Source organism: Miniopterus natalensis, chromosome 1 (genome assembly GCF_054644295.1).
Source record: "Miniopterus natalensis isolate mMinNat1 chromosome 1, mMinNat1.hap1, whole genome shotgun sequence".
Classification (NCBI taxonomy): Eukaryota; Metazoa; Chordata; class Mammalia; order Chiroptera; family Miniopteridae; genus Miniopterus; species Miniopterus natalensis.
In genome coordinates this window covers 31,179,069-31,197,553 of record NC_142081.1, presented here as the reverse complement: position 1 = coordinate 31,197,553, position 18,485 = coordinate 31,179,069, and the positions used below count along the sequence as shown (strand labels likewise).

Below are 18,485 nucleotides of genomic sequence, written 5' to 3'. Positions count from 1 at the left end.
GTTGTGTGTGTTGGAAAAACACTAAAACGTTGGTCTACAATTCTATATATTGTTATTAAAGATGAATCCAACCAGCAACCCAAGGACATAAAAGCGATTTCCACTACTGCATCAGTGCGCTGGGCAGGAACGGCCTAGCCACAGGGAACATGAAGCTACGGAAGCATTGCGGAGAGGAGAACACCGAAGAGGGAAAGAAAACTTGGGCTCTCACCATCATGCACTTTTTTTTTAGCAACACGAAATTAAAAACCACATCTAATACACTTTTTTCTATACTTTAGTGCTTGACACAAGTGACTGAAATATCCTAAGAGTACAGGAACAGCCTAAAAACAGCTGTTACAAAGTTTCTCTAAGATTATGGTACTGGGGGGAGAAACAATCGAATTGGCCGTAACACACAAGAACAGAGCAGTTACCACTCCAGACATTTGGGTTTGTGTCCAGTCCTGGTGGGATGTCAGTTTACTCAGCGTGCCTTTTAGCGCCTGGGATTTTAGCCTGAATCCTAAAACGACAATATCAAAAGATCACAAGTGTTATTAATGAAATTATTTTATGACATTATGTGTTGCTGCTTAAGTGACCAAAATAGCTTAATATTTAAAAATATATAATTTTTATGTATGAGTGTCCAGAAACGCATTCTTTTTTTCTTTTGAATTGGTTTTTTAAAATTTTATTTTTCAATTACAGTTGACATTCAGTATTATTTTGTATTGGTTTCAGGTGTATAGCATAGTGGTCAGACATTCACATACTTCACGAAGTGTTTCCCCTGATATTTCCAGTACCCACCTGGCACCACACATAGTTATTACAGTATCCCTGACTGCATTCCCTATGCTGCACTTTACATCCCCGTGACTGTTCCATAACTACCAACCTGTACTTCTCAATCCCTTCACCTTTTCCACACAGCCCCCCACCCCTCCCCCGGCAACCAGCAGTCTGTCCTCTGCATCTGTGAGTCTGCATAAACCATTCCTGTGCAGCAATAAGATTGTGTAAGTCAGACAATGAGTGATACAAGAAGCCCACATTTCTTGAATTATAACTTTTTAGGTAAACAAAGATATGGACTTTTTCAGGATTACAGAAGCTGTGATGCAGTTAGTGACCATTTATCACCCAGTCTGGGACACTTCTGAGAGAGAAAGAGAACAGACTGATGGTTGTCAGAGGGGAGGGGTGTTGGGGGACTGCGTAAAAATGGTGAAGGCATTAAGGCATACAAATTGGCAGTTACAAAACAGTCCCAGGGATGCAAAGTACAGCACAGGGAATGCAGTCATTAATATTGTAATAACTATGTACGGAGCCAGGTGGGTACCTGAAATATCAGGAGGGTCACTTTGTGAAGTATATGGTTGTCTAACCACTGTGCTGTACACCTGAAACTCTAATACAATATAACATTGAATGTAAACTGTAATTGAAAAATACAATATATGATTTGATTGAGTAAAAAAAAAAAAAAAATCCTCATTCATCATGATATTTGAGATAAACCACCAAAATACCTGAGAGTTTTGTTTACTTGAGAGTTGGAAAATTTATACTTATTTTCTGAAATAATACCATTGGAAAGAGCAAGAGTATGACTCAGGTAAGTAACCGAATGATCATAAATCAATCTATTTTATTACCCTTTCATTACCCCGACCTCAACCATTTATATGCCTGCTTAAGGCAGTCCCTCCTTTGTATAAAGTGCACTGTGTAACTTACTTTGCCACAACAGCATTTATGTGAGTCCTCACAAGTCCCAGATATTGGTCAACCTGTGCCTACGACAAGGAAGAGATCGTGAGCACGTCCAAAGTTCACGAGGTCAAAATGTAACATGAATGTTTGACATCACATAGAACTTACCTGGTGCTTAACATACACTACAGGTAGAGTAAACATTGAAACCACAGCTGGGATGAAAAACAAATAAGAGTATTAAAATCCTGAGAGTTGTCAGTACCTCTAAGCTTATAAATAGTTATATAGTTAGATCATATTACAGCATTTCTAATAGCCAGCACTCTAGATAAACACGACAGGCACTTCATAAGGAAAACAAAGGGATGCGGGGCCCTTTACAGATATTAAGTCATTATCCCTAGAAAGAGGGGAGATTGCGCCCTCCAAGGATGAAACAGGATTTCTGTCCATCCTGCCACTATGAACAGATATATCTTAGAAGCCCCGCCCCCAAAAGGACCAAAAAACCCCCAGTTGTGGTTAAAAAACACACCTTCAAACTAAGAAATTCATTATTAACGTGTAATATATATTATACTCTTTACTGAACTATGGTCAGGGAAATGCTCCACACTCAGGGTCTCTGACCCTTGTTCCCAGGAATCTACCCACACAGGCTAACCCCTAGCAGCCCGGGAGCGCCCTTACCCATGAGCAGCAGGGTCAGGCCGTTGAAGAGCGCGCCAACGTACGTCAGGAGCCACATCAGGACTGCGAACTGAGGAATGAAGTCATTAGCACCGCTTCTAAAACCTTTCACTCACTTCTTTTTAGATTAGAATTTGGGGCAAAATATGTGATTTCACTAGGAAACGTAGGAGCATTTAAAGCTTGTCACAGAATTACTGCAAGAGGATCCTGTCTACTTTTCTCAGAACCCTTTGGCCTGTTTTTGTGTGGACTCATGAGTTAAGAATGGGTTTTACGTTTTAAATGGTCGAATAAAATCAAAACAAGAATAACATTTTGTGATATGCAGAAATGAGATGAAGTTAGTTTTCAGCGTTCATAATGTTTTATTGGGATACAGCTACACCCATTCATTTATATATTATCTTTGGCTGCTTTCCTGCTACAATGGCAACAGAGATTGGCCCACAAAGCTTAAAATATTTACTATTTGGCTCTTTATAGGTAAGGTGTGCTGACCCCTGCTCTAGCCTACAATATTTACATTACAGATACAAATAGAAATGTCACCTTAAAAGCCCCATGGTAAATAATAATAATTTCCCCATTATCTCTCCTTAGTCATTACTTGGTAAAGTGTTACTCCAGGAAAGCACCTTGAGGGTCAAGGCCACATCACTCACTCTTCTTTCTGTCCTTCCTTGAACAGTCACTGGGCAGCCAGTGGCACAAGATCCCTGCCTGGTGTGCACAAAGTGCTCTGGGGGCACAGGGAAATCACAGCAGTCTCACCAGGGTCTCACCCAATCATGACTGATGGACTATGATTTTACACGTAAGCCATAGGGTGGTCGGGTGGCCAGAGTGGCTCCTTCAAAGAAATGAGGTGAGTTCAATGAGCGCCAGGAATAACAGGCAGGTGCTGAGGGCCTCTGCCCTTCAGGGGCTCACAGCCCACAGTGTGTAAGGACACATGGCCATCTCACTATTAGCAGATTCCAGAGTTTCTTTTAGTAGAAAAGCACATATGTGTTTCACATTCCTCAAATTACATTTTTATTTTTAAATCAATTTTAGGAAATTGGCAGAGGATCTGAAAATGGTAAGGAGAAGCAACCTGGTATGTTGTAAAAAGCACAGAACCAAAAGCTGTGTGGCCTGGGTTTGATCCCAGCTCTGCCAGTGACTCGCTGGGCAGCCTCGGGCAAGTGTCTCAGCTTCTCTGAGCTACAGTTCCAGCACCTGTAAAATGAGGGGACTAGACTTGATGAACTCCATGGCACTATACAGCCAGAAGTTTTCTGACTCTAGAATATAATTAACTCCTGCATTTTATTCTCCACGATGTAGGTTTGGGTTTATTTATTATACCTTTAGGGAAAAACAAAACTCAAGCCTGTTGAGTGAACAGCATAAGCAACCATACTTTTAAGGAGTCCACCAGGTCCTGGACGAGGAAGAGCCTCCTCAGTTCCTTGAGCGTGTTGTTCACGTAAAACTGCAGGCAGTCCGTGTACTTCTGAATCTGCTCCTGAGAAAGGGTAATCTCGAGCTCCAAGTAGGTCCTGCAACAAACCAGCCCCACAGAGTACCCATCAGAGGGAAGCACAGACCAGCGACATCTTCCTTTTTTCATGCTGAGCATGACAGCCGGGTCATCCTGCGGGCGGGGGGCGGCAGGGCACCATGCCCAGTGCACTGGGAAACATGCGAATCCTGGTGCCTCGTGGGGCACTGTGACAGCTTCTGTTTCCCAAGGACAGCACTGTAGTGTGAGCTGGGAATTCAGAGCAACTGTCCAAAATCAGCTCATCTGCTGAATTCTCTAGATACACCTGGCCCACCGGGTAACTGTGAAAGTCCTCATTTCTTCTTGGCTGAGAGGACATGAATTATCTTTTTAAACAGTTGAAGTCCTAGCTGCCAATTATTATTTGACATCTAGAACTTTTGCGATTTCATATTTAAATCCTGGAGAGTTCTTCCAAGATTTTATCTAGAGAGCTCTGAAATCTCAAGTGAGCTGGGTCATATTAAAATGCTCACTGGTTCTTTTAAGAGAGGTATCTTTGTTTATTTTCCTCATTAGATTCCACATATAAGTGAAATCATACACAAACAAAATAGAAACAGGCTCACAGATATAGAAAACAGACTGACAGCTGTCAGAGGGGAGGGGGGCTGTGTAAAAAAGGTGACTGAAGGAGACTTGATTTTGGATAGTGAACACACAATACACTATATAGATGATGTATCTAGAACCACACACCTGAAATCTATAAAATTTTATTAACCAATGTCACCCCAATGAATTCAATAAAAAATATAATCATGTACATAAAGATAAACAAAAAAAGAGAGAGGTATCTTTAGTAACTGCATTTTTCATTTGTTCAAATGGTTAAATTTAAGTCTTGGGTAGACAAGCCAGGCTCCTGAGATATATGCAGACGCGTCCACCCTCCTGTTGGGCCTGTTCTGCAGAGTCCCTCCTCCCTCCTCCCCTTCCGCTGCTCTGAGACAGGCCCTATTGTCTACCTAGAGGGTACCCCATGTTCTTACAGTGCTCACCTCCTGGGAATTGGGGTGAAAAGAGGAAAGCAGCATTTGGCTTGAGTTTTAGGGACTTTACATTTAAATATTATGGGCTTTCTCCCGTTTAGGAAAAAAATAGAAAAATACTGATTTGTCTAGACAGTATGTTTCAATTAAAAATGTATTCCAAGTCAGGTATTTTTTAACTGATAAAAACAATCCAGCCAAAGGAAAGCTCTACATTTTAAAATGGTCTCGTAAAGGACCATAAAGGAGTTGAGCAAAGTGTAGTTAGGTTCTTGGTCCTATGCTGGGTATTGGAAGAAATAAACCAAGTGAAAGGTACGTTGCCCCTGTAACTCGTCTGTCTTGGGGTCAAGAGCGAAGGAGAAACCAGCCTCGCCCTGATGGCTGAGAGCAGAGGGGGGCAGGGCAGGGCTCCAGATGTGTGGTCACATGACCCTCCACTTCACTCTTCCCATCTTTGGGATGGGAACTTGTGTAGCCAAGTTATATCCCCAAAGACCCCTTAACTCTGCATTGGAAGAAGCCCACACACATCCCAAGAGCAAGAAGGCTCAGGCTGTAACTGGGTCTGACACTGAAGCAGAGGCTCGGAAGGGACATCTGATATGCAGCCTTTTCCTTTTGCTAACAGGTCCCCATAACACAATCTTCTCCCCTTTCAAAGCCCGGTGCACTGAGGCCTTGATTCAGCTGGCTGGTGAGGGTGAGCCAGGGAGGGCTGAGGCTTCCCAGTGAATTAGTAGGGCTGGCTGATAAACAATCTGCAGCAGCACTATGTGTCTCACCCAAGAGGCACTGTCCCTGGTTACAGGAGGTGAGGACACCTGCAGTAGAGCCTGTACTCTGGGACCAGCACCAGGGGAGGGGGGCACTGACAGTCAGTGCTAAAGTGCCTGAGCTCACAATCTAGAATCAGGAGATAAATTGGGGTGTGGGTGGGTGGCATGCAGCCAGCAGTGCTAATGCCTCCCTTCACGAAATTTCCAAGTATACTGCCTTTAAAAAATAACGTGCTCTTCAATATTCATTCCAGTCCAATCTTCGCAGTATGAAAACGCAGATGAGGGAACATTAGAAGACTGTTCATGAACCTTGCACCTCTTGGAAGACTGGCCTTTGGTATTAAACTTCCAAAGAGAGCACAGAAATAAAAATCCAACAGCTCGGTCCTGGCTCTGTGCTACTGACTGGCCATGTGACCTTGGGTGAGTCGTTTTACTTCTTGGAACCTCAGTTATTCCACCTGTAAATAAGGGTTATAATGCTCTGCCTTCTTCACAGATTTGGGAGGATTAATTGTTGGAACACTTTTCAAATTACAAAACACTGTACACATATCATGAATTATGCTTACTATTAGTAATAATTAAATATAAAATACTAATACTAAATATAAATTTATGTTAAATCTATATTATATAAATAAATTTATGTTATATTTAAATATTAAGTATTTAAGCCCTTGCCAGTGTGGCTCAGTTGGTTGGAGCATCGCAGGGTTGCGGGTTCAATTCCCGTCAGGGCACATACCCAGGTTGTGGGTTGGATCCCCAGTCAGGGCACATATGGGGGGCAATCAATCGATGTTTCTCTTTCTTTCTCTCCCTCTCCCTTCCTCTTTCTCTGAAATCAATGGAAACATCCCCAGGTAAGGATTAAAAATAAATAAATAAACATTAAGTACTATGAATTCATAGTAATTAACATATTTTTAAAAATCAATAAAGCAATGCGTTCGAATAGAGACAATTGAGTTTGGGGAAGTCACCAGAAATATTAGATATTAAAAGAGAGGGTTAAAGGAGACTCTCAGAGGCCCGTCAGGTCTCAGAGCAACATGACCCCCGTGCCGGGAGTGGCACCGGCGAGGGGAAGAGCCGGGAGAGGCCGGGCCCGGCTGGCACTCACTTGAAAGGGTGGCCCTCGTCGGTCTTCTGCACAGCCTGTAAGACGGACTTGTAGATGCGGAAGCTGATGGTGGCCGAGAGCACGGCCAGGGCCAGGTAGGCCACCACGCTCACCACGCTGAACTGCGTCAGGGAGAAGAGCAGCAGCAGGAAGCTCCCGAACACGATGCCCGTCTGCTTGACGTCCCGCCAGTACAGCAGGTCAACGGCTGAGGGAGACAAAGCACACGCTCAGCGGGCAGGGCAGGGCAGGGCCGCCGGGGCTCTCCCGCCTTCCGTCCCTAAACAGGGAGGGGGCACGGGGCCTGCCCGGGCACTTACTGTCATTCCATCTGCTCTGGAAGAATCTTTTCCACCGCTGACGACAGCTCACACACTCACAGGTAAGAAAAGGCTGTTGAATCTCCAGCACCCATACCTCTATGAACCTGTCTCACTGGGCTACACCCTCTGGGCGGTGGCCCACATCATGTGACTTTGAAACAGAACTGAAGATACAAAGAGTCTGTGAAGAACCAGTTTTCTTTTTGGGTGGCACTGACTGTGTGTATCTCGAGGCCCCGCTGACCGTTTCATGCCTCAGCGGTGGCCTGCAGATGTGTACATCAGTCACACCAACGTTTCTGCTGCTGAGAAGGGGAGCGGCAGTGAGAAGGGAGGCTCTGGGGAAGGGGCGCCTCTGGAGCCCGGGCAGGCGGGAGACCCCAGCCAACGCCAAGGGCACCTGACAGAGACACGGCCTGCCTCCCAAACGGAGGGGCTGGCGGTGTCTCAAGAAACCCCTTTGCTCACTTACATTTTGTGACTTAAAAGTCTGGAATACAAACTTTAAAGTCTATATCACATCTATCATTCAGTTATTTCCCTCTTTCAATCTTTTTAGAAAAAAATTAAATTCAAGAGAATAAGGCAATCGTGTTGCAAATGTGATACAAAATGAAAATATTTCGAATATTCCATTCACCAGATTATTAAAAAAAGCATAAGCACAGAAGCCTTGTTTAAGAATGTACAGAAATTTATTCTCCAATTTTAAAATATATCTTTATTGATTTCAGAGAGAGGAAAGGAGAGGGAGAGAGAAATAGAAACATCAATGATGAGTCACCGATCGGCTGCCTCCTGCACGCCCCCGACTGGGGATCGAGCCCGCAACCTGGGCATGTGCCCTGACCGGGAATCGAAGCCCGATCGCCTGGATCCTAGGTTGATGCTCAACTGCTGAGCCACGCCCGACCGGGCTATTCTCCAATTTTAAATTGAGATATAATTGACAAATAACATTGCGTAAGTTTAAGGTGTACACATGTCAATTTGATATATTTGTATATTGTAATGTGTTTACCACCACAGTGTTAGCTAATGCCGCTATGACGTTACATAATTATAGTTCCTTTTTTGTGGAGAACACTTAGTATCTACTCTCTCAGCCTCTGAAGCATATAATATTGTTGACTATAATCACTATGCTGTGCATTAGCTCTCCAAAAATTATTCATCTTCTAACTGCCGTTTGTATTGTTTGACCAACATTTCCCCATTTCCCTCACCCCCTAACCCTTAGGAACCACCATTCCATTCTCCATTTTTGTGATTTTGGATAGTTTAGATTTGATATGTGATATACAGTATTTGTCTTCCTCTGACTTATTTCACTCAGCATAATGTCCTCAAGGTCCATCCATGTTGTTGCAACAAATGGTTTTTACAGAATGTTATGGCAATCAATTTTCAAAAAGAAAAAAGACACCAAATTTCCATCTCACAACCCAGTGAACATGGTAGTTGCTTACATGCCAGCTGCATGTGCAGGGCACCTGGAGGCATCTGCTTTACAGAATTAGATGCCAGTCATTTGTTCAAAGGAAAATGAAGGTGACCCGGTAGGAGAGAGCAGGGAGCAGCTCCCATCATACACAAGTGTGTAACTAGCTGGAAGAACAGTATGCCGAGGTCCCATAGCCTAGTGACAGCCCTGATGCTGTGGGGGGACATAAGGAATGCTGCAGAGCAAAGAATTAACCCTCGACAGCAGACCTACCTCAGGCTGGCTAGAGAGAAAATCAGGGGTTTAAAGGAGGGGAGGCTCTGTTATAACAGGCTGTGGATATCCCAGCAATCTGAAGCCAGAGAGAGTGTTGACATTTCAGCTCATCTGTCATCCATCCCCCCCACTCTCCACCCACCACCACTACCTGGTCCCCCAACATGAACTCAGCAAGATTACTATAGTCAGCCATTTCCTCGGGAAAAGATTAGCTTCCTTTTTTCTACAACACTTTTTCAATGTAAGAAGTAGCAGAGAGGGTCATAAACATGTTTTGGGGTGAGACAAAGATTTTTTTCCTCTTTTGAGTGGGGTTACTTCTACAAGTAAGTTTTCAGAGGGCAAAGGAAAAGCACTGCTTCTCCAAAGCCTGTCTTGTCTCAGCCCATCTGAGTGAAAGTGGACCCGAGCAGTTCAAACCTGTGTTGTTTAAGGGTCAATTGTGTTTTCAATCCCCACTGGGAATAGGTGGATGCAGAGGGCTCACTGGAGTTATACGCAGATTCTCAACTGCTCAAGGGTGGGTGCCCCTAAGCCCTATGTTGTTCAAGGTTCAAAGGTACATTATAAGATGCATGATTTGTCTAAAGGGAGTGCTCCTGCCCAGCCGGTATGGCTCAGTGGTTGAGTGTTGACCCATGCACCAAGAGGATGCTGGTTCAATTCCCAGTCAGGGCTCATGCCCGGGTTGTGGGCTCAGTCCCTGAAAGGGGGGCGTGCAGGAGGCAGCTGATCGATGTTGATGTTTCTCTCTCACTGATGTTTCGATCTCTCTCCCTCTCCCTTCTTCTCTCTCTAAAGTCAATAAAAACATATAAAAAATAAATAAAAGGGAGTGCTCTAAGGCTAGCTATGTTGCCCTACCTCTGAAGTGTGAAGGGGTATGGGAGACCTTGCAAGTAGTTTTCAGGCAAAGACCGAATTTGCTATTTTTCAAGTGTCCCCACTTATCAAATTGCTTACCACCCATTAAAAGTGGTATCCTCTAGAAAAGCTTTCTGAATCTCTGACTCACAGCTCTAGAATGGCAGGCACCAGGTCCTGGCTTTGCCTGAAGAAGCCGAGCAGAGAGCCACTAACTGTTAACCAAGTAGCATTTGTTTGATTTAGAATCATGACATAACAGGTTTTCAATAAACTTGCTAAGATTGCTGGAAGTTTCTAATTGGGAGGTTAACAAAAGATTTATCTTAGAACATCATTGGGATGTTGATTCAGGTACTTTGTGACACAATTATCTATTTAAATAGATTCTGAAATGTTCAAAACACTCCCAGACAGTACCTAATTTAAACCTTAAAATTAACTTGCTTAGATAGGTTTGCAGTAGTCTCCCCTTACTCACAGTTTTGCTTTCTGGGGTCTCCTATGGTCCAAAAATATTAAATGGAAAATTTCAGAAATAAACAACTCATAATATTTAAACTGCATGCTGTTCTGAGTTGAAACCTCAGAAAGTTCTGTGATGAAATCTTGTGCCCTGGTGCTCCGTCCTGCCCAGGATGTGAATCATGCCTTTGTCCAGCATCCAAGCTCCCCACCGGTTAAGTCACTTAGACTCATTATCAGGTGGCCCCTGGGGGTATCACAGTGCTTGTGTTCAAGTGACCCTCATTTTACTTAATAATGACCCCAAAGCCATTCATAACTTTTATTATAGTATATTGTTATAACTGTCCTAGTTTATTACGTTGTTGTTAATCTCTTATTGTACCTAGTTTCTAAATTAAACTCCACTATAGGCATGTATGTATAGGGAAACCACAGTACACACAGGGCTCAGTACTACCCGGGGTTCCAGGCACCCGGGGGTCTTGGACGCATCTCTCACAGATAAGAGGGGCTGCTTTATAACAGGCGAGGAAGTGAAAAGTGGAGAAACTTGCCGACTGACTAAGCACTAGGAGAAGCAAGATCAGAACCTGACTTTGAGGCTTCTTCTAAAACAAAACAGTTGCCTCTTGCACATTATATGGTTATATATATGTTAAATGTTCCCCAAAGTACGCAAACTAATTTGAGCAGCCTGATTATGTTCAACTCTGCTCCCAGAACTAGATAAACAAAATGAAATATTTCTTTAAGTGAAAATGACTCATCACCATCAGTAAATAGTTATTGGTCATCTACTTATCTAGTAATCTCAGGAATGAGGAGAGCATAAAATTTTGTTCCTGCTCTTAAGAATCTAGCTGGGAAGACTGGACATTCATTTAAAAAATGCTGCATCAGTGCCAGTGTATCTTGTGTTGTGGGAGGTGGTGAAAGTTGATTTCAAGGAGGGGATAGCACTGGGATCCATGACAGTGGCCGTGGGATGGTTTGTGAATGTGGTGAAGAATCTGTGAAGGAGACGGGTGGATAAAGGGAAATATTATGAGGGATTAGTCGACAAGAATGGTGACTAATTAGCTGTGGGAGAAAGCAGGAAGAGCTAATTAAGGGTGAAAGCAACATTTCAAAGCTGGGTGACTGAGTGATTCATATCACTGACAAAAATAGGAAATCGGAGGGTGAGCTGGTTTGGGAAAAAGACGACACTTGGTTTTAAGCTTCTGCATTCTGACGGGATGACATCAAAACAGGGTATTTTGACATAGCCTGGGGCAGAGATGGGACAGGGATCTAGGATGAGGAGAAGCTGACAATTACACACAGTACATATTAACTTTTTTAAGGCTTGAAAATGAAATGATCTTTTTTCTAGGGTTGGTTACAGTAGCTGTGAGTTAAATGCCAGTAATATCATATTCCAATGACGTTCAGATGAATATATACAGTAGGCAATTGGGGATGCAGGACCTGAAATTTCGTAAAAAGGGCTGACTATTTACATTTGGATGTATTCTGAGGGGAAATGATGATCCAAGTCAGGAGAGTGGAGAAAACCTCCAAGACAGGAAAGCCCAAGGGATGCAATTGTGGTTGAGTAAGTGGTGGGAAGTTCAAAGTGATAAAGAAGATGGTAGTTTGAGGAAGAGTAGAAACAAGTTAACCTTTAGGGTGAGTGAAACCTGGAAATGTTAGTGGAAAGGGAGGGCCGTGGCTGCAGACATGTGTTGAGGTGGAAAGGAAATAACATAAAGTGGCTGGAGGTAGATTTACTCAAATCTTCCCTGGAAAATGAGTCCTGAGGTCTCCCTGAGACTGAGGTGGATGGGGCAGGGCTTGAAAAGAATAGGAAAGGCTGAGACCTGTGTTGCTGAATACAGTAGTGACAAGCCACAGGTGGCTACTGAGCACTTGAAATTGGGCTAGTCCCATCTGAGATGTGCCTCAAGTGAAACTACATATCAGAGTTCAGACTTAGTCCAAAAAAAGATGTAAAGTATCTCATTAATGCTTTTTATGTTGAACTTTCTGTTGAAAGGTGACTCCTCTGGATATGTTGAATTAAGTAATAAAATATATTATCAAATTAATTTCATCTGTTTCCTTTTTAATGTGGCAACTGGAAAATTTTAAATTACTTATGTGTCTCATTATTTGGACAGCAATGATCTAGAAAAATATAGTACCGATTCAAAAAGAAATGGATGAAAGGACCTCCAGAAAGTAAACAGCTTGGTTCAAGTCTAGGGTCTCCAGTGAGTCCAGTCAACAAGATCTGAAGCTGGGTGTCCTGAGCGGCGGATGGTGGGGCTGGCTGACCCACGGCTGTGAACTGGCACAAGGAGCCTGGTTACGGGAGTCAGAGATCCAGGAGGACGGAACTCAAATGACCCCCCGAGCTCAGGCTGGGAGTAAGGGGCAGTTAAGACCCGAGGCTGATGGGCCGGGAGAATGGCAATGGCTGTGTGTGGCCGGAGCGCTGGCAGATGGCCCGAAGCTCTGATGACTCAGCGGGAAGGCGAGGAAGTGATGGAGTGTGATCAGAGAAGAGAATTTCTGTGTTCCCAATCTGCTGTGCAAATGCCAATTTTTCACATTTTAATTTTGCTTACGGTGATGTAAGCTTGTGTAGGAAGCTTTATAGTACCCAGTCCAGAAAAATGGATATTTGAATAAAGTTTCCTTAGACCCCAAGTTAAAAAATATATAAATAACTCTATAACTACAATAAATTACCCGAAGTAGCTTTTCTCTTCTTTCAACATCCTCCTAACGTAGAAAGGCCAGATGAGAGGTTACACACCTGAGTATACATTCACTAAGCATACTCACCAGGACAGGTGAATTACTGTATTGTTTTGCCTATTATGAAAATTACAAGTTACTATGCCAAAAATCATTTGGCTTTGAAATGAGAGATCAGTGTGTCCCATCAACCTGATAAATGGACTGGGCTTGGTGATCTCATCTTCGTCCCCAAACCCTAGGTGGGGGGCGCACACTGAAGCCTGCCTGGGGCTAACTTAGTGCTAATTCGTCAAGGGTGAGCTGGCAGATTTGGCAGAAATGAAATACTGAAATCAGTGCTACCCGCATTTCCATAATCCCAGCAAGAACAGAAAAGAAAAACAGACGTGATCCAAAGTTTTAACTAATAGCTAAATGGAAATAAAATGCTATGTCAGATTTCTAGAAAATAGCCCTTTGATGCAGTCCAGAATTTTTTGGTTTGTGAAACTATTTTAAATGTATTCCATTATATGACCTAATAGTGGCCGCAGTACTCAGAAAGTCTATTAAAAATGTATGAAGTAAGAAGACAGTGGTGCAGATACTCATAGATAGAAAAATCTATGGAAAAATGTGGAATAAGTGAATAATATAAAATGGCAATAAGTAGTGCACAAGCATCTGCATTATTGCACCATACTCCTAATTATATTGATATTCTATCTTGGTCCAAAAAAGATTGCAGGCAGCATTGCATCACTTGCTGTGAGATGTTAATGCTATTTTTATTTTTTTTAAGTGTATTATTGATTTTTTTTAGAAAGAGAGGAAGGGAGGAGAGAGAGAAACACCAATGAGAGAGAGAAACATTGATCGGTTGCCTCTCCTACGCACCCCAACCGGGAACCAAACCCACAATCTGAGCATGTGCCCCAACTGGGAATCGAACTGGCGACCCTTCAGTGCACAGGACAACAATCAGCCAACTTAGCCACACCATCCTGGGCAGTTAGTGCTATTTTTAAAAGGCAAGTGAGAAAATTCTACTCATGGACAATATGAACATTTCAACAAGAGGACTGTTGAAAAATGTCATGCTCTTGACTTTTACTTTTTTAGCAAGCTTCTAATAATTGATTTTAATAATTGACTACCTTCTAAAAAGGATTAGAAGGTTAGAAAACCTCAGTTCTTTACAATCCATTGTCCAAAGCAGTATAGAAAAGCCAGTTTCTCTAATTTTCATGAGGCAAACAAAATATCCCAAAAAGTTATCAAGAAGAAACAGAAACGTTCCCTATTTTAACTTCCTTCATTTTGCATCAAACTGGAGAAACATAATGGAAATAGATGTACAAAAATACTTTAAACATACACAGAGACCTTCAAAGATGATATCTTCTAGTCAACAAGTGCATGAGCTTCCTTTGCCGTGAAAAGTCTCTTACATAAGTGAAAACTTTAAATGGTAATCCAGGCACCCTGAGCCCAGAGAGGAACTGCTGGAAGGGACTTTTGCTGATAAAATACATGCAGTGGTTCCATTTTCCAGGCCCTTCCTTCACATCTCTTAAATGCAGCCATATACCGTCAAGAGAAAAATGCCAGCACTATTTCTAGACGTTAAATAATTCTGCAGCTGTCTGAAGGGGGAGAGGCATTAAGCCTGGTGCTCTGTAGACAGTAAAAAGCACAGCATTTCACCCACAAGGATGATCCCCTACAGGAGCTTTGGTGGGACAACGGGAAATGAAGGATTTGATGACTAAAGCCACAGCCAGCAATGATCTCGGTACTTTTCTTCCATGGGAGACAAAAGCAAACACATTCTTCTAATGACTACCCTTCATACTGGGCTGAAGGCAGAAACTGCTTTTATGCTTTTGTGATTTCTGTGAAACAGCTGGATGTGGTTTCTGTTTGCTAGTTTAAGCACTAGGACCACATTCTCTCCTTGCTGCAAAGGTAACAATGATGCTTAGGCCCATTGTCACGGTGCTGGGCTGGGCCTGGCCAGGAAATGAAACAGCAGGACCCAGTACTGGAGACAGTGTGGCCAGCTCCTCCTGCTAAAACTCCAGCAAATGGGCTCGTTCGGAACAGTCTCCACAGGGTAACTGGCATCGAAGGAAGAGATGACCATATGGAGAGAAAAGCAGGCTTTGGGCCATGGTCTTTGAGGGAGGCACCCAGAAAGATTGGCAATGAATGTCTTCATGTGCTTTCTCTTTCTTTAAGCTTCCTGGGCGTATCAAAATACAAAACTGTTCGTTTGGTCAGTAGTGACCAGTCATAATTAGCCACAAAATCTTAAGTCTGTGCCACACCCTGGATACCATCATTGTATTGGAATAGAAAAGAACCATGGAGGTAGACAGCTGTTGGTTCTTTATAAAAAATGAATATATTTAAAATTTTTGACCAAGACCATAATGGCAAAAATATTTCTTGAGCTAAAAAGATGTAAGATAAAGATAAGGAATGATTTCTCTTTGTACTTCTGTTCCGTTCAATAAAATATGATGTCCCTCCTGACCCTTATTACACTAGATTTGATATGCAGTTTGATGGAATGTATCTGAAGACAAGACATCCATTATGACCACATTTGAAGCGTGCCCATTGTGAAACAAGCAGAACTGCAATAAATTCTAAATATTCAAACCTGTTAAAGTTGGACTTTTCATTTGTTCATAATTAATACAAGTTTGGGCAAAGAACGTGTAAGTAATGCTTGAATTAATTTCCTTCCCCCTTTCGCAATAATGAAAATAAAAAAGAATTTAAGGATTTGATTGCTTGAAACTTACAATACAACTATGCTCAGATTTAACTTAAAAATATAGCTCAAATATATTTGGAGGAAATAGAACTCTATACTTCTAAGTCTAAAACTCCTAACAATGCTGTCTTATTAAAAATATATATGCTATACGTTTGGAATACAATTGTAATTATCAAGATTTTTAACATAGTTATTATTATTGTCAAGTTGGCAGAAGATGGCTTTTAAAGACTTCTTAATGTCAAATTCTTAGCTTTCAAATTGTGAGCTTTGTATTTCTTTGAACGTTTGTGTGTACTTTCATAAGAACCAGAAAGGTGACCAATATGTAGATATTAATACACAGCCAAATATGCACATGACTTAGGAGAGCGTGGTGAGAAGTGCAGGAAATGTGGTAGTGACACACATTTAATTATTTCCAAACAGAAGGTGATATTCTGAAAACTATCCAACCATGTTAGCTTTTGTTTGTTGGATTCAGTGGATTTTAGAACTTGAGTCTATTATAACCTAATTTTAAATATATCAATGACTTTACACATTCTGGTCTCAAATGTATTAACTAGTCTAAAGATAAAAAAGAACTGAGTAAAGAATAACCATTTTGAATATACAAAGAAAGTGGGAGTGGGGGAGGCATGGAGGGGATGTGGGGGAGAGAGAGAACTGGGTAAAACGATGCAGCAGGAGGGGCCTGCTGGTTATGAGGAAAGAATTCATCCACAACCCCTATTAATATAGAGGAATCCTAAGGCTTTAGTCACAGAGTATCAGGAGTATTGTTTTTTTAATTAAAGAAATATTAATTCAGAAAAATCTGAGAAAAATCATAGATTTCTTGAAGACATGGATTTAGATCAACATTTTTGCCACTCTCACTCATGGAGGATCTTCCTTTAAAAAAAAAAACACTGCAGAGAGTCCATCTGTACAGTCTAAACCCAAAACATAAAATTAAAAACTGATTCTAACCTACTGATGGTTATCAGAGTCCTTTTCTTAGTTTTAGGTAGAAATAGCTTATATAGTAAAGAACCGTGCATTTGCAGTTCAGCAATTCTTTCAGTGTCAATTTCTCCCATTTAATTATTTCAAATATATTTTGAGATACATGTAGTCTTGTTTTATAAACGCTGTTTTCGATGCCTACCTAGCCTTCTAGCTTCATTTGATATGGTAGAGATACTGGAAAATATTCAGCAAATATTAACATTGATTAACTGTAGGTGGTAGGACTTTGGGTGATTTGTGACTTTCATTTGAACCTCTCTTTGCAGAAATGGAAATTTTCATAATGTGCACGTATCATTTTTAGAAGAACAATAAATCCATTATTCTCCCCCAAAACTTTGAAACATTCCCTCATACAGAGTCTCTGGAAAATATAATACACTGTGAGAAAGAATACTTTTATTTTTCAATGGCGCAATAACCACCTACATTTGGTCTATTATCTGTGTAATGAGTTTCCTTCTTTTCCCCCCAGACCCCCCCCGCTAAGCCAGTTTCCCCGCTGGCTCTCCTCAGAATCTGCAGAGAGGGAGTCTGCAAATGTAATTATTTATGTTGTAATATTTGTACAGTGTTCTAATATGATATTGAGTCCAAATAAAATGCTATGCTTCAGGCCCGGCCGGGCGTGGCTCAGCGGCTGAGCGTCGACCTGGGATCCGGGCGATCGGGGTTCGATTCCCGGTCAGGGCACACGCCCGGATTGTGGGCTCGATCAATGACTCTCTCATCACTGATGTTTCTATCTCTCTCTCCCTCTCCTTTCCTCTCTCTGAAATCAATAAAGATATATTTTAAAAAAAAAATGCTATGCTTCATGGAAGGTGATACCGGTCTGCCTTTATGTTTGTAAAACTGTCTTTACTGAAAGGTAGGTAACGAGAGCTTAGGACAGTGACTGGCACACGGATAACACTGGTGGAGAATTTAGGGTGATGAATTAATGACGGTGATGACGACAACGGCAGCAGCCACTGGTGAAGGGCACTGCCTCGCTGATGAATTCTGCCGTTTGCAGAGAACCTTTGTGGAAATATCTCGGAAGAGGCAAATGAGTTCACTTTCTGTAACAGCCTTCGTAAGCCGCGGTGAGTGCGGAGACGGGAAGAGTCTAGATGTGAAGCCGAGTCACCTCTTCACTCCCCAACATACCACTTATCAAGGAACCTTAGGCAAGTCACTTAACCTCTTTGAGACTCTTGATGTCCCAGAGTAAATTGAAAACCTCAAGTAAGAAGACATTGGACGAATGAGAACTATGTAAATGTGAGGGGTCATTAAATCCACGCAATCACCATTACCTAGATAATTCGTATTTTTAGAAAAACCATTCAGGCAAAAGCCATCTACCATGGAGGCAGATGCAGTGAGATGCGAGGGGCTCTGGCGTCAGGCAGTCTAGGCGCGAATCCAGCCTCTGGAACTACTAGCCGTGTTCCTGGGTAGAAGCCTCCATTGATCACCTATAAAATGGGGCAGTAATAAAACTTATACATCATATGTACGCATCACATGATTTGTGAGGATTAAATGCAGTGATGCAAGTACTGTACAGCACTCAGTAAATGTGCCCAATAAATACTAGCATTGCTGTTGTCTTTAAGATTACCATATGTATGTATTTTATTAGCTTATTGTTTTGTTATTTCATTTTCACTGAGTAGAATATGCTTTGGTTTATTAACCAATATTGGTATTAGTATCAATTTTTTTTAATTGAAAG

At 42.0% G+C, this 18,485-nt stretch overlaps 1 protein-coding gene across 2 annotated transcripts in view; it reads right to left on the bottom strand.

Moving 5' to 3' along the window:
- Positions 1-289: 289 nt before the first annotated feature.
- RTN1 (reticulon 1) overlaps positions 290-18,485 on the bottom strand; it is a 153,952-nt gene continuing 135,756 nt past the window's right edge. For both annotated transcript variants that reach the window (XM_087814173.1, XM_016198272.2), the window contains 6 exons: positions 6,856-7,063; positions 3,812-3,950; positions 2,404-2,473; positions 1,879-1,925; positions 1,735-1,793; positions 290-511 (listed from right to left, as the gene is read on the bottom strand). In XM_087814173.1, the coding sequence (XP_087670299.1) occupies positions 469-511; positions 1,735-1,793; positions 1,879-1,925; positions 2,404-2,473; positions 3,812-3,950; positions 6,856-7,063 (566 nt within the window). In that variant the 3' untranslated portion in view covers positions 290-468. The remainder of the gene's footprint in view (positions 512-1,734; positions 1,794-1,878; positions 1,926-2,403; positions 2,474-3,811; positions 3,951-6,855; positions 7,064-18,485) is intronic.